This window comes from Sabethes cyaneus, chromosome 2, assembly GCF_943734655.1.
Source record: "Sabethes cyaneus chromosome 2, idSabCyanKW18_F2, whole genome shotgun sequence".
Lineage (NCBI taxonomy): Eukaryota > Metazoa > Arthropoda > Insecta > Diptera > Culicidae > Sabethes > Sabethes cyaneus.
Window position 1 is genome coordinate 36,715,497 of NC_071354.1, and position 16,484 is coordinate 36,731,980.

Genomic DNA, 16,484 nt, shown 5'->3' on the forward strand with positions numbered 1-16,484 from the left:
ATTAGACTTGAAAGAAAATTTGAAGTTTTTGAAATTGAACTTAAAGTTGGAATACGATTTGCTACTGAACATAAAATTGGTTTTGAAATTAAAGTAGAAATTTGGCATGAAATTCGATTTGAAATTAAGCTCGAAATTGAACTTAAAATTCGAATTGAAATTAGACTTGAAATGGGTCGTAAATTGGATATCCGCCTTTTCCCATGCCTAATGGTGGCTAGTGGGTACAACCTTACGGAAAATATTAGTATGCTTTTGGCCAACCTGCTAACGTCAAGTTGACATTTCTACTCTTGATTGTTGTTGTAAAACTATCAAAGTATACGTAAGCAGAGCTGCGAAAAGCATTTAAATATTTTCGAAAAGTACCATTTTACTGAATTTTAGTTTGACTTAAAATTGAACTCAATACTGAAATTAAATTAGACTTGAAGTTGGACATAGACATGAGATTAGAGCGAAAGTTTTACTTGAAATTCGGATTAACATTTTACGTCTTAATCTCTCACACGTTTCACCTCTTTTCTGTTCGGTTTTTTGTCTTTCCAATTTTTGTTCCGTTTTTTCTCCTTTTCAGTAACGGTTTTTAGTTTCACTTTTCTTTTTTCTTTTTTTCTGTTCCATGTTTCCTGTTTCATTGTTCCGTTTTTCTTCCTTTTTGAATACTGTTTTTCCTCTTGCTTTTCACTGACTTTTTTCGTCTTTTTCTAACATTGTCGTTATTAGTCTTCGTCTGTTCGGGTTTTCCTCTTTAAGTTGCCCCGTATTTCCTTCTTTTCTGTCACGTTTATTCTGTTTTTGGTTCCCAGTTTGTCCAGCGGTTTTCATTACTGATAAATAATGCATAGCAGATATACTGTTTTCGTCTTTTTCTCTCGCGTTTTACCTTTTTATTTGGTCAGTTTTTCCAGTTATTGTTTTCTCTTTTCTGTCCCATTCTCCCATTTTAAGTCTGTTTGACTCCTACCTCTTTTTGTCATTTCCTTGGTTTTCTTTTTTCTCATTCGCTTTTTTTCCTTGTATCACTTGTTTTTGTTCTATTTTCCCTTTTTGGTATTGTCATTTTCTGGCCGTTTCATCTTATTCCTTTTTTTCAGTCCCGGTTGTCGCTTTTTTCTCTTTTTAACAGACTAATCTCAAGATTTTAGTCTTGACCTTGGAATGAGGTCATACACATATTTAACTCCTCTTTTTAACTCCTTTTTTATTTTGTATGTCTTTGTATGCTACACCGAGATTGCTAAGCCTAGTACGAAAAGTTAAAAAAAATGCCTAATCTCAAGTTTTTAGTCTTGACCTTGAAATGCGGTCATACATATATATTAATACTTTTTTTTTGAGACGATGGTTCTACAATTGATGAAGGGAAGGCAGGGGAAAGAAATGAAAATTTTTTTGGTGAAGGAGGGGAAGAGCGGAAAGGAAGGGGGGGATATTGGTAGCTACGCTTGACAAGTAGTCATTTTTGACTCCTACCTCTTCCCCTCTTCCCCTTCTTCTCCAAAAAATTTTCATTTCTTTCCCCTGCCGTCCCTTAATCAATTGTAGAACCATCGTTTCAAAAAAAAATTAAAAATTGTGTTTTTTCCTAGTTTTTTTCGAGCCCGTAAAATCTACCTGCAGCGGGGCGGGCACTCAGGAGATAACTGCGGTTTAAACGCAAAATTAAAATTTAGGTTTAACTAAAAAATAACTGTTAAAATAACTGTTTTGTAACTTGTTTTTAGTGGAAATGCGCTTATCTTTTGCCGGTTTGGTTCAACTGTTAAGGTAACTGCAATTTGAGGATTTTTCATACAAGCTCCAATCCAATAGCAACTACAAATCAGCAGGTTAAATATCCGCCCCCATAGTCCACCCCTTCCAAACTGCCGTACGTAACTTGTGAATGGTTCTTAATTGGCCGATTTTTAATCGTTCGTTGAAAGTTGACGTAGTTGACCTAAGCCACCCATTAGTCGAGCTTTTAGCAGATGCCTCTGTCAAAAGTTGTCATGTCAGTGTTTTGTATTGGCACTTTTCCTGTTGTTTCTGCCGTTTTACTGGATTTACTAGAAAAGTTTAGTAACAACAAAATTTTGTACATAATTCTTTCTGAAAAGGAAGTTATTTAGAGCTAAGTTAGTTAAGGTACCTTCTAGAAGATTTGTGGTATGAATGGACTTTCCAAACAGTTGTGTTTAAATTAGTGAATGTAAAATTTCGTTCGTGATTTTCTGATACAAGCTTGCCGTGCTTCTACGATGGACATTTGCCGGACCTGCGGCAAACTGCCTGCCGATCAGCAACAACTTGCGCAATCTTTGCAGAACTTTTCCGATATTTATTTTAATTTGACATCCATTAAGGTAATTTTAGCAAGCATGTTTCATATAGTATAATACGTTCTGACGGTATTTCTCGAATAGATTCTACCGGAGGAAAATCCGGACAGATTAAAAATTTGCGATGAATGCCATACAAAGTTACTAGAGTACAATCGTTTCCGGACCGTTTGTTTACAGGTTCACTATAAGCTATCCGTTGTGGTAAGTATAACTTACAACCGCAGTTGCTAGCTTTGTCTTATGCACTTTAATTTTAGAAAGAGGAAAAAGATTCAGACCATTTGACTGCAGAGGAATGTGATCCAGTCATAGGAACGCTGAAGGTGGAATGCCTGGAACTGTCGGAAGAAGTTACTCCGCCCACGGATGACTCTGGAGATGATGTAATAGCGACCGTCGAAAAACAAGAAGCCGATCCCCAATACACTTCCCCGTCGGATAACGACGGCTCTAGTTCCGACAAATCGGACACAGTCAAATCCAGGACCAGGAGGAAGCGAAAGACAAAATCGAAGAAGCTTCCAAAGCCCCCCGCCCATATCAAAGAACCGCTGATCGAATGTAAGCTCTGCGATAAGAAGTTCCGGTCCGAGGTTCGATATCAGGGTCACCTGCGAACCCATCAAGGGCTGAAGCCTGCTCTCTGCACTTACTGTGGCAAAGATTTTCAAAAATACATAAGTCTGAAGTTTCACATCCGGCAGAAGCATTCGGATGAGCAGATGAAGTTTCCTTGCGATTTCCCGGGCTGTGAGCTGGTGTACTCGAGCAAGCAGTCCATGTCGAAGCATCGCAAACGGCACGATCCTAACTTTGTAATGCCCGAGCCGAAACATAGCGTTTGCGATCAGTGTGGCAAAACGTTTTCCACTACCGGGGCGTTGAAGGTACTGTTATGGCAGTTTTTCATACTATTCATTGTAACTTTTATGTTTTTTTTTTATCAGAAACATAGTTATATTCATACCGGCGATATGCCGTTCGAGTGCAGCTTGTGCAAAAAGAAGCTTCCTACGGCCCACAAGCTTAAAGAGCACACCATGAGACACGAGGGAATTAAAAACCACGTTTGCCCGTACTGCGGTCAAAAGAAGACAACTCGTCACGAGTTGAAGGTTCATATGAACTATCACACACGCGAGAAGCAATTCACTTGTCATGTGTGCGCTCAAGTTTTCTCAAATATTGGTATGAAAGTTGTGAATTTTTGCGCGTTCGACATTCATAATCCTGCTTTTTTTACAGGTAACATGAGTCGGCATATCAAAATCGTTCACTGCGGTATCAAGGCCTATCCGTGTACCTACTGTGATCGATCCTTTGGAAAGGCGGAAACGCTGAAGCATCACGTAATGACTCACACTGGGGAGAAGCCACACGAGTGTAAAGTTTGTGGCAAACGCTTTATCCAGCAGGTGGCACTGCAGACGCATATGAAAACTCACAGGAAACATGGACAGACAATACCACCGCCGCCAGGTCCACCAGTGGTGGTTGCTCAGCTGGAGCAGGTTTCTCCCGCTCACCATCAGCAACAACAGCAGCTGCAACAGTTGCAACAGCATGTGCCCATGATGTTATCCCAGGAACAGCAAAACTCTCAGCATTCGTCGACGGATGCCGCTTCCCCTGTGTGTATGGGTGATTTTGTTCACTAACTTCGACGTTGCCGTTTTGTTCCAGGATTGGAGACAAACAAGAAAACTCTTTCAAGATTGCTGTTTAGCCCTTTCGGCTTTGTTTTTGTAACCAGGCCGAAAACTTCCCGCAACGCTGTTGCTTGTAAATAATGCTTCATGTTGGTCACATGAATTGATATGGAAACGGCAAGGAATTAAGGAACAAAACAACAAACCTTTTGAAAGTTGCTGCACGCATTTTGTGTCTAGATAAGTATATCTAATTTGTGAAACAATTATCCATTTTTAAAAATTATCGTGTCCACTTCGTTTCTAACTGTGTTTTGTTCTTACCTTAAAATTATTTAAATTATGTATTTGAATGCAACAACGAATCATGCTAACTAAACCCATTCATTTGAAAAAGAATTGAACACGTAAAAGATATCCTCAAATGTCCAGTTAGAGAGAAAGAAGCATGACGCAAGACAATGGGGCCTATTCTGCGGGGCGAGTGACGCGAGAAGCCAAATTTTGCGTCCAGCAAATCGTTATCTGAATGAATGAGACGTTCACCGTCCAATAGAACGTAGTTAAAAGTTCACTAGGTCTTCTCGTTCCACGATTGTTTCAGAATTCCATTCAAATACATTGCCTCGGCGTACTTCTGCATTGACCAGCTGTGAACTCCCTTTTGATGGTCTTTTGGCCTCATGTTCACCTTAGTGCGGTGGATCATACAGAGATGAAAGCATCAAAGATCGCAGTTATATAGGATTCAATTTGAACAGCAGCGACACGCAATCTTTGTCCATTTTACTGTTTAAATTCATCAGGCGTGACTGCAGATCAGCATAACCAAAGCTTCCAATGAGCACATACTGTCTTCGCGTAGGAGGAGTGCAATGGTCACAGAACGCAAATCCATCCTTAGGCCTACATAGTCATGGTTCATTATTTCCTAAAAGCAATTGTGCAAATGACAACTCAGTTATTCCGGCTGTAGTAGAGTAGAGACGTTCAGAACATTGTTGCAGAGAACCGTTGCAACGTGGCCGGCCTAGCGTAACCTTTCGAGAGTTGCACGATAGGAATCTCTCCAAGCAATACCTGTAGCTCGCGATGCATACGCCACCGCCACTCTCTGCTGTCAATTTGTACTCCACCAAATGTCGTCCGCATCACATTCTGCTCGAACACGGCAAGGGCGCGTCTGTCCACCGTGAGCAGCGCCATAGCTTTAAGTTCATAAAGAACTGCCGCTCTAATAATCGCCTCGATTCTACATTCCGATCGCGCCCGTTCCGATCAGAAACGTCTCGATTGACGTGTCTTATAGCATACGTTGTATTCCGATCGAATCGTAATTTCTTATCGGATCCGGTATTTGGAATAGAGACGAATGATTTTGTACATTGTACAAATTAGACCTGATATCCTATCGAGGATAAACGATGCAACAAAGTCTGGGAGAGCACCTTCTAGGCGACATTGGTCAGCGTAGTGCCGCGGTAGTAAATCTAGCCGATCACCCTTTTGGTAGATGGGACAGACTACACCTTCTATCCACTCCTCCGGTAGTTTCTGCTTCTCCTAAATCCTTGAAATTATCGAATGAAGTGCCATTGCTCAGATCTTTTTTCCTCTCTATCGCTTATTGGCATTTCCCGTCAAACCAATCATTTCGTGCGCTCGAGGTTTTCTTATCTAGCAGCGCGGTCGCGGCCTCATTGACGGCCAAGCGTATCATGCTCCATCCGTTTTCGAGGGTAGAAGCATCTAGCTGCACAGAGGAAGGCAGAGCTTCATCCAGGACGCGCGCGTTGTTTTCGGCAACTCGCGGGTTAACTAATTGCCGAATGTTTAACCGAGGAGGGGGGCTTTGTCGCGAAGTATAAACCGTCGATAGTTTTAAGCGTATTGTATTGTTACTAGGTTGTGGTCCGAGTCGATATCCGCAACCCGTAGGGAGCGTACGTTGGTGATGATCAAGAAAAACCGGCCTTCGATGTGTAGCTTTTCCCTGGTCGCAAATTTAAATAGGGAATGCTCACCTGCGGAAGAAGTCCGATTATTCCGTTATTTGCTGAGGAACTCCAAGACCACTACTTCAGATTAACAGAACACTATCTTTTTACCGAAATAATAATCCAATTTTAACTTTTCCTTTTTTTCGGGTTATCCAACTGGCCGCTTAATAGCGTATAAAACTCTGCGCTGGGCCCTTTTGTGATGTCAACAAAGTGTCAGGGAGACCTCAAACATCAGTTCTACCTGACGAGACAGGCACTGTCGCCCACTAAAACACAGGTAGAGCCTCAAGCATAGCCGTCACGCCTATACCCGCAGGCGGAGGCGTTTCGGCCCTGCGCGGACTCCACGAACTGACTCTAAGATCTCTCTGCCAAAGGCCGGAATGTCATATTTTAAATATAATGATGATGATGACGATGATGATGATAATGATGATGATGAGAAGAAAAATAATAGATCGAATTTGTAAATGTGCTTTGGACTTTTTGTACCACTCGAGTTGCAATATGTGGTATAGTGAAGAAGTGGAGGATTCGTCAGCCCCGCCTGACACCGGTCTTCAACCGCGCACCCGCTTTCAGTTTTCCAACACAAACAACCACAAATGAACCAATAGGTAAGACAAATTTCGGAGCATTAGTGGTTATCAACTTATCAGGGCAAATTTAATCTTTCATCCCCTTAGCATTCACAGTGCATTCCCACGATACAAACTAAATTGAGCGCAGCACAAGCTGGACGTTCGCGGTAGTCGTCAGAAGCTTCAAAATATAGAGACTCGCCCGCCTTCCAACCCTCGAGACCAAAGTGCTGTAAAGCTCTGGGCTTAAACGTCTCTCCAAGACTCGACCCCTTCCCATCGACAGAGCCCGCGGGCGGCCATCAGAGCTTAGGACAGCCACGGGGCCAGTGCAAAAATCCTACTCCATCTAGCAACACCGCCCAGCCGAAACTCGAACACGCGACACGAATTGACCTAATCCTCCCATCTGCCACCTAAGAAGTGTTATTACCCGTAATCATTACAGAGTGGTCCTTCGGCATCCAATCGGATCTGGTGTCCCGCTTCCCCTTACTAACCCTAAGCTCCCGACCAACTCAATCAATCCGACATTTTTCGGAGATATTTGTGACAGTTGTGATAAATAGGGATGAATCCCAGAAAACTTCATCTATTGTCAGAGATCCCCATACTGGCCTTATTCTTAAACGGAATAAAAGCACTTTCTGAACAACGCAACAATCACATTTGGTAAATTTTTACCCCGAGTTCCACTTGAAATCACAAAAGTATTTTGATATATACCCACATTCAGAAGTAAACGTGACCGCTGTTCATTTACTGTTTAGTTAAAAAGCCCTACACCACGACAAGGTTCAGTTTTATCGTAGGGGAAATAATAATCCAATTTTAACTATTCTATAAATTATAATTAAACTATCTATTTTAAGAACTGAGAATTTAATAAAATTCCCGAGCTTGAGAAAATTGCTTCACGAAGTTCGACAATTTGAAAAAATTTCATTTCGCCTACTGACACCGCCAAACAACGTCCGTTGTCGGAAACCTGTTGTTCTGGCGCCGGCATGGGGACGTTTACATTTTACGAACCAGGTTCGGCAACACGATGAGAATATGGTTAATTTGGGTCAAAGTTCGTTGGTCAGATGATCTCCAAGTAGTTTTATGGATATCTTTGCGGGAAAAATGCTTCTGGTCACCGGGAAACTGCAAAGTTGATGCATCGCTAGCCGTTATCGTTCGTGTTGGTGTGCAGGCTATGGGACCCGATCACCGGTCTATACATTGCTTCTCTACCGACCTCGGCGTTCGTATCCCCGAAGACAATCTTGATGTCTCGTGGCGAGCAGCCGTCGTACGTTGCCTCCAGCTGCGCATAGAACGCTTCCTTCGCGTTGTCGGGTCTACCTTCGTGTGAACAATCGGATCTCTTCTATCATCGCCGTTTCCCGATGTTTGTGGTCATTTAGGTCTAGTGCTTCAGCAACGCTTGTCGGGTCATCGGAATCAGCCATCGTCGCTATGGTGGCTGGGTTATTGCAATCAACCATCATCGTCACATCGGGCTACTGACAAATATTTCATCTAGAAACTATGCTAAACCAAATGTAATCTGAATACTTGCCTGGGACTACGCGCTCTCGACCGCTGCACCTCGACCCTCACTGCTCATCAGCTAGTCTTGTTTGTTGCGGTGAGAGCGCAGGATCAGGCTCGGCTTCATAGGAACCAACGACAACGACGTTTCGATTTACGTGTTAATCACCGGGAATGACCTGATCGTTTGCTTCTGCAACCATCTGCTCGTTAGCTGGTTGCTGCGCGTACTCCTATAGTGAATGTGATACAACTAGGAACGCAGCCAGATCAGGAACGCGTGTTGAGCTTCTTGTAACTCGATCGGTCCTTCCCCCTACTCAATCGCTACCAACTTTTTGGCAACGGAGTTGATCGGATGGCTGTTCGCTGTATCATTGGAAACTACCAGGTTTTCATGTTTCTGGAAGTTTTATTCGCACACCCCGGCATGCGAGAGCTTGCCGCTGAGTTGCTATATCACGCTTTTTCCTTACCACTCACCGCCGTTAGCACCGCACATCACAGTCTTTCCTTTTAGCTTGGAAGTGCCCTCTCTCCGCGCACAATACACTGCAAAATGTCGTGGTTTCTTACACGTAAATCACGCTCTGTTCTTGTCTACTAGAGGTGGCCACTTCACGTCCTGGTAAAATTTTCGGTTTAGTAACGTCTGCCGTGAATTCCACTCCGGATGCTTGAAATCCCACAAACATGTAGTTGTAGCATTCGGCTAGTCCTTTCATAACTAACGAAACCAACCATTGGTCATTGACCTAGAAACCGATTTCGCTCAAGCTGTTGTCCTCGAGCTTCACCGAGGTCAGCCGGACGAGCAGGCCAATCTTTTGCAGCAAATCGTTGTCCTAGAACACCTTCTGTTGACAACCCCACGCCTCTTTTGCCGTATTTGCTCACTGAAACACACTGTAATTAATCTTCTCGGCAAATGGCAAAAGGCAAATGTCGCTAATGCCCTGTCGTCCAAATCCGGGGGGCAACGATTTGATTTTTGGCCGGTTTCACTGCTCGGCAGGAACCTTCTCGAATCAAAGTCATCTTCATCGCGAACGCCCACGATGCGTAGCTTTGACGTCCTCGCAACCTTTCCATGGGCGGTAAATTCACTGCGTTTCCGAACACTTTCGTCCGAACGGCGGATGCCTTCTGCATCTTCGCCGGCGTTCTGAAATCTCGTCCGTGTGCTTCCAGTTCCTTTACCTCAACCTTCCGGAATTGAACCTTCCGTTTTTTCAGATTTATCTATCTTCTGTTTCTTTAAGATGCATGGACTCTCTGGGCCCATAACCACTAGTAGTGGTAATGAAAAAATGCGTTACTTTTTCATTTATTGTTTAACAAGTTTTCATGGTTATTTATGAGCCCCGACTGTAAGTCAACAGTTATCATCAAATTTGCTTTCCGCCCTATGACATAGCCCAATGCACACAATCACCTCTATTCTGCATCCTGGAAAATGACGATTGCTTGAATCGATCATTTTTCTTGTCAACTGTACCGACATGTACCGCAGAGAGAACCCCAAAGAATCAAGTGGAATTAGAAATGATACTTAATTTCTTTTAACTCATTGAAATCAAGGGGAAGGAAGAAAGCATGGACCTCCCGTACCAAACGCTTCTCTTGAAGATATTGATTAATTTACAGATTACATTATACAGTATGTAGTCGTTGGGAGCATCTTTGCTAATAAAGGTTAAGTGATACTCCGGACCCTCGGGGATGAACGTATGGTTTTTAGACCAAAAGCCACGCTGCAATAGGTCAAGGTTAAAGCGCTTTATTTCGCTCTCTGAAAATAGACTAAACTCACCAACTACCAAAATCAAAATCAATTTCAAAAAATAGCGTATGTTCAGACAAAATTAGTCACAGTTACATAAAAGTTTTCTATAAGAAATAGTTAAAACAAAATATATTGAAAACGGTCTCATCAACATCAGCTCTCTTTTACTTCTCCTTTGTTGCCTTTGATCATCTTCTGCGTAAGAAAATGCTGACCTTTTTACCATCCAACCAGCGCATCCAATTTCCTTTTTCGATTTCGGTTGAGTCATAAAGCAGAATCCGGGACTTCACTTATTTATCGATCTATTCCCATCAATCAAAAGCTCTTGTTAACACCAAATAGCTCCTTTCATTCCAACACCAAGACAAAATGCTATTTTATGAACTAGAAGTTCGCTACTGCTGAGAGTCTTTATCGAGCTATACCTAGCATTTTTTGATTCAAATCCACAAATTCACTAAACTATCACTCATGACATAAAAAATATGTAATTTTCAAATAGTTTTTTGCCTTTTAAAACAAAAATCAAAAAACAAAATCTCCGCGAAAAAAAACTGACGGCTATCACGCTTGCAGTCACAGCCTGCTCCATCTTGTTCCCACAAGATTAGAAGCAAAAAATTATTTTCGTAGTTGTCCGACAATCTTGTAACATACCCTGTCTACCATATCCGTTCAGCTTTTGCCATCTTTGGATATTGGGCCCGCCATAGAACTGCGCGTGTTCATGATTCATCCCCCGACTTAACGCGAGGCTGGCGTCGGTTGAGCGCATCCCATCCTTCACTATGTACCTAGTGATCCAAGGCAACGTTAGCGTTTGGCGATAGGATCTGATGTCAGTATTGGAGTCTGAGAAGTCAAGTCATTAAGTCAAGACTATCTTGTGCTATCTTGATTCTCCGTAACAAACCTAATTTGTAGCTGGTTATCGTTTGTCTATTCCGAATTCCGTATTGGTTTCTGAGAACTGATCGATAAATTGATTGTAATCGTTAACACGTTAGTGACAAAGCTATTATGATTTGAACAAATCATAATAGAAGCCCATCAGAAAATTTATTTTTTTCTTCCAATTCTTATTTTGCAAAAGCAGACAACATTACCTGTTAGGGGTAAAAATCTAAGTAAACATTTATTAAATGCCGTTCACATTCTGATACGAGATTTGAATTACATTTTGCAGTTGATCTACACGCACAGTCACATTCAATAACAGATTAATTAGCGTATAGGGAGTATTTTAGAACACACTCTTGCACAAAAATGTTTGTCTGAAATCGGACTATGTTCGATCTACATACTTTTGATGATAGTGATTTTATAAAACAATCACTTATCAGTGTTTGAATGTAAAAATTCTAAAGGTACTAGAGAGTGAGATATGATAGATTAAGTGATCGTTCCGCGTTCACTTACCGCTTCCGCTGCCGCCGCCGTCGCTTTGAATAATGATTTTGTTCTTTTCTCTGGTTACCTTCGTCAGTGACGGCCTGGCTGAGATCTGCAGCTGTTTCAGATTCTGCTGGGGTATGTCCGACTGGACAAAAACCTTACGCTTATCGGTTCCTCCGTGATATCGCGTGAAAACCTGCAGCTTCGACAGGAGCTTATTCTTCCGATCTTTTTCGACTGTTAAGGGTGGAACGGCAGCTGCGGCCACCGCTACGCTGGAGGGTTTGAAGTGTGTCAGATGCTTGGTGTGATGAGGAAGCGGATGATGGCCGGTCGCGTCGCTGTCGGAATCTAGCGCGAGCGTATGATGATGATAGCGACTGGGACTAGGGTGGTTGAGAACAAAGTCGCTTCCAGACGAGGGAGTGTACGGATACAGAGCATTCTCTGGAACCGAACTGGTCATGGAGGCGGACGTATCCGCTGCAAAGTGACGCAGCATTAGATTCAGCTTTGTTTCATGTTGTTTTTGCATGGCAATTATGGATCGTTCCTTCTCTAAACGCTCCTGACGGATGTGGTTGGTAAGAATTTTCTCTTTCCATTTCCAAGCATCACGCTCCCGTTCGAGGGCAATGAATTGCATTTCAACTTTACGGCTACTGCCTTTGAGATCGACTACTTTCTGGAAGTATTTGTACAGCAAGGTTCTCATCTCATCCGTTGATAGTTTATTCAATCGAGCCATCAGCATTTGCTCGCCCCGTTCCCGTTGCAGACTTTCATCGGTATCGATGCTCTTGCGACCGCAGATCTGTTCATTTTTCAGCTCTATCGTGGCATCGATAGCCTCGATAGCTTCCTCGCATTCAACTAACTTGCGTTCTTCATCGAATGATGGCATCTCTTCTTCGCGGATTTTTTTCTCCAAATTGTAGCGTTGCTCCAACTGCAAATCCCGAGTTATCCTAAGGTTTTTAATCTCCTGTCGCAACAGGTCTTTCTCCGTTTCTTTTTTGTTCACGTACCTCTTCAAATTACTCGACTTTTCCTTGAGCACGTGTTCGATCTGTAAAATTCTATCATTCATTTTCTTTATCTTACTCCTACCTTCGGTAATCTCATGCATGGCACCAATTTTGGGCGTTGATTTCTCTTTCTTCAACGCTTCAATCTCACGCTCCAGGGCTTCCTTTCGATCCAGTTCTTTTTTGAGCATTTTCTGCAGGGCCTCCAACTGCTTTTGTGAATCCTTAATCGACTGCTGCAGCTTCTTTCGCTTCTGACCGGACTCACCGGCGATGTATCGAATCGACTCAAGGTCTTTCATTCTTTGTTCGATCTGTGATGTTTTGCTTTTCAGATGATTGATGTCTTTCTTATCTGCACCGTTGACCACGGCTTTGGCCAGCTGTTTCTTTGCCTTTTCGTACTCATCCTCGAGGTTGCGTTTCTTTTTATTGAAACGGGTCTTGGCAACCGAACGCGTTTCGCTGTTCTCAATTAAATCGTTTATATATTTCTGCTTAAGGGCTATTGTGCGTCGAATTTCTTCAATTTGCACGTGCAACGAATCAATGCTAACGGACGTTATGCGCAGGTTGTTGTTCATCGTGTCCAGACGTTTACTATTGGCAGCTGGAGCAGGTGTCGCTTGAACAGCCAACGATGTGGTTGATTCACTGTTACGTAGGGTTGACATTAACGACAGTTCATTACTACTAATGGAGTCAGCATCAAAAATAGATTTCCTTCGAGCGGGATTGTGCACTGGTCCATCCGTGCTTGTTTGCATAGATTGTTTTTGTTTCTTCTGTTGTTGCTGACGAACTTCTTCGTTCAAATCGTCGATCATCTTCGGGTGAGCTTGGAAAAATTCATTATACTTCTCGTTGATCAAATTGTTTGTTTTGACGTGAAATTTTTCCATGTACCCTTGGATACGTTCGGTTACGTCTGTCAAATGAGTACCAATGTCAGAATCACTTTCATTATCCGAGTTACACTGCTCGCTGGTGTTAACTTTGCCACTACTAGTCTGGAGCAAGTTATCATCGGCTTCGTCCATCTCTTCGATCGGTCCGAGACACACCCGAGCCGGTTGGCTCCCAATACCGGCCGTAATACTCATGTCAGTCGAACTTAAGCACTCATCGCACTCTGCTTTTAGGAAGAGCCATTCTTCAATTTGAGCACGTTCCTGCTGCGTTAATTCGCATGCACTAAACAGTTTATTAAAAATATTTTCCGCATTTCTGAGTAGCTTAGCCCATTGTTGGGAGGCAAAATAGAGTCCATCGTAATTTGGCTGTGCCATCGTGCCACTAATGTCCTCATTTAATGCTACAAAAGGGACATTATTATCCGAAAATGTGTTCATGATGACATGGTTCACAATTTCCTGCGCTTTTTCTCCAAATTCTAAACTTCGAATGCTTTCTGCATCGTTCACGTTCTTAACACACAACAGCAGTAACGTTTGAGCACGACCCCCAAAAGAGTCCTTTAAAAATGCCGTTAAAATTGATTCATTATAATCACTGCATCGCTTGTGAACGATGTCCTCCAACTTTCTCAGTCCAGAATCTCTGAAAACACTTTTCATTTCAATCGTTTCGCGCTCCGTTCCCGCCAGATCGCAAAAGCTAATCGTCGACTGCCGGTGTTGGTTCATTCCGTTAAGGGAAGTCCACTGCTGTTCCAGTATCAAACTCAGTATGCTGTGATTGTCCGCATTTTTGTTGTGCAGCCCCAAACTAAGCATTCCGCAAATTTCCTCCAACGTAAAACACTGCATCAAAGCGGTTCCCAGAACATCCAGTACATCTCCGTCGCTGGTTATTTCGGTCCAAGCCACTCCAACGGAGCACACCCGTTCGGGGTGTGCAGCCAGCTGGCAAAACAAATCCTGCACAAAACACAGTACAATGCCCTCGTTGGCTGCACTCCCATAAAGAGAATAACTTTTTCCGCTGCCCGATTCACCGTACGAAACGATGGAGAAATCGTATCCTTCCAGAACCGTTTCCGTAATCCCGGCTATTGACTCAGCGTACAAGCAACGCGGAACTTCGTTCTGGCGGTAAACGCGAGCAAATCGAAACAATCTGCTTTGGCCATCGGGCTGGACAATTTGCACCGTTTCATCATCGCCATTTTCGTCGTCATCTTTGTCGCCTAGGTGGTCCTTGGCTAGCGCTGCAGACTGACAGTTTTCCTCTTCCGCATTTGCTGTCGGAACCGTGTCTTCCGATGGTACTATCCGTACCACGACTTTTAGCGGAATGTCCATGTTCTGAAAGTCTGTAAAGAAAACATATTGAAAAGCATGCTTTAGCAAAATAAAGCAGAAACTTACCATCTGTAAAAACTGCTACGCTGCGTACAAAAAGATGTTTTTGCTCCTTTGAAAAATCACGGGTGGCCTCTAAACGAAACGTCAAACTGTTTATCACGTTGCATTGTAGCGAGGGAGCGGGCAGTCGCGTATCAAAGTCTCAAAATACAAACAAACCCAAGAACAAACCGATCAAACAAGTCGTGTCGTCGCGACGTCGTGCTCGTGATGCAACAATTTCTCCGACCTAGAGATGTCCGTTATTCGTTCAATTGATTCAACTAATCGAATAGCAATAAAAAAGTTCAATGAATTTTAATCGAATACTCTGCCAACACCGAGTATTTGGATTAAACGAATACGTAGTTCGAATGGAATATTAAAATTAAGTCAACTCGTTCAAATGGAAGCGTAGTACTTTTTACGCCATATTTTTTGTCTAATTTCAAATATTTTTTCTCGACAACGCGAAACACCATTCGATTCGGTTTTTTGCATTCTAAACAATGCACTTTAGACTAATATTAACAATTTTGATTTCATATGAAAAGTTCCTCCCCCCTCCCCTACGACTCCTTGCATATGATCATATAAAAAAACATCAAATGCGGTACCATGAATTGTCGCTAGAAAAAGAAATGAAATGAAACCCCGGCCACTGCGGGAGTGGTTGGGGGTCAGCCTCTCGTAGAGATCAGCTCTATCTAGGTTAATTTATTTTCCTAGATCTACTGACCTCTGTCACTTTCCTTCAGTTGGGTCACCCCTGCGAAATGGTACTTTCTACAAAAACATTTTCCTTGAAATGGTACATCCCGCGTAAGGTGTTTCGCGAAATGGTATTCTGCGAAACTGTATATTCCGCGTTATGGTCAACCGAAAATTGGTGTCCCGCAAAATGGTATTCGGCGAAATCGTTTGTAATGATGGCGAATATTTAAATGCTATCCGCTTTATTTTATCAGGCTAAGCAATGGGGGGAGTTGTTTTCTACTTGACTGAACTCCCCAGAAACTTGCAAAACTCAAGATTGTGACAAAGGTCATCCGAGATTCACGATTTATGTACAACACAGTTTAATTTGTGGCAATACGAAGTTTGTCGGGTCAGCTAGTGATCATACAAAAAAACATCAAATGCAGTACCGTGAATTGTCGCTCATAGGCATAATCGAAATGAAAAATTCCAAATCGACATGAAAGTATATTAAATTATCTTGTGTTTGACCCATTCTTTTTTTTAATTCAAATACCTAACAAAATAGCGAACAATCAAACATAAAACTCGGTGTTTTAGTCGAAAAAATTGACTTTAAACTTGAGATTGGCTCTGTTGTGCTGGCAAATACGCAAACGAGCACGTAGTTATAATCGGCTCCATGGTATCGTTATCTCTCAACTGTTCCGCTTGTCAATTGGATTAGAATTACACCGATTTTGATGAGAACTTTCAATCTTTTCTGGCAGGTTTAAGGATTTTCTAGTTCTGTTCCAACGGTTGCTATCGCCGGCAGTTCGAGCTTACGATTTCGTGATACGAGGTGCGGCACTATGTTAGCCTGATTCTTGGTTGGGTTCTCCTGACAAACTGACGTGGTGATCAAAGTTACCCAGGCGAGTGATGTGCTTCGTACGAGTTTCGGGGACACCTTCGGGTTCTTTCGATGGGAATGGACTGTCCTGAATGCAGGGATGGCACAATCACTTTGACTCAATTCACATTCATTTGACAGTACCATCTTAGTCATGCAGAATTTGAAATAGTTATATATATGACGATTGAAGAACTATAGTTACTATAGACTATAGAAGAACACCCGACCTTTGCTATTCTTAATCTATCAAAAAAACAAATAAAATAAAGT

General features: G+C 42.5%; 2 protein-coding genes across 2 annotated transcripts; one reads left to right on the forward strand and one right to left on the reverse strand.

The window, feature by feature from the left end:
• The first annotated feature begins 2,040 nt into the window (after positions 1–2,040).
• LOC128737200 (oocyte zinc finger protein XlCOF6-like) lies at positions 2,041–4,324 on the forward strand. Its single transcript, XM_053831790.1, has 5 exons — positions 2,041–2,348; positions 2,409–2,528; positions 2,585–3,214; positions 3,275–3,515; positions 3,573–4,324. The coding sequence occupies exons 1-5, from the start codon at positions 2,244–2,246 to the stop codon at positions 3,983–3,985; spliced, it is 1,509 nt and encodes a 502-aa protein (XP_053687765.1). The 5' UTR covers positions 2,041–2,243; the 3' UTR covers positions 3,986–4,324.
• Positions 4,325–11,015: 6,691 nt separating this feature from the next.
• LOC128733889 (kinesin-like protein costa) lies at positions 11,016–14,676 on the reverse strand. The gene is made up of 2 exons (XM_053827741.1): positions 14,642–14,676; positions 11,016–14,586 (listed from the first exon to the last, which is right to left on the reverse strand). Exon 2 carries the CDS (start codon positions 14,573–14,575, stop codon positions 11,300–11,302), a length of 3,276 nt encoding a protein of 1,091 aa, XP_053683716.1. The 5' UTR covers positions 14,576–14,586; positions 14,642–14,676; the 3' UTR covers positions 11,016–11,299.
• Positions 14,677–16,484: the final 1,808 nt, after the last annotated feature.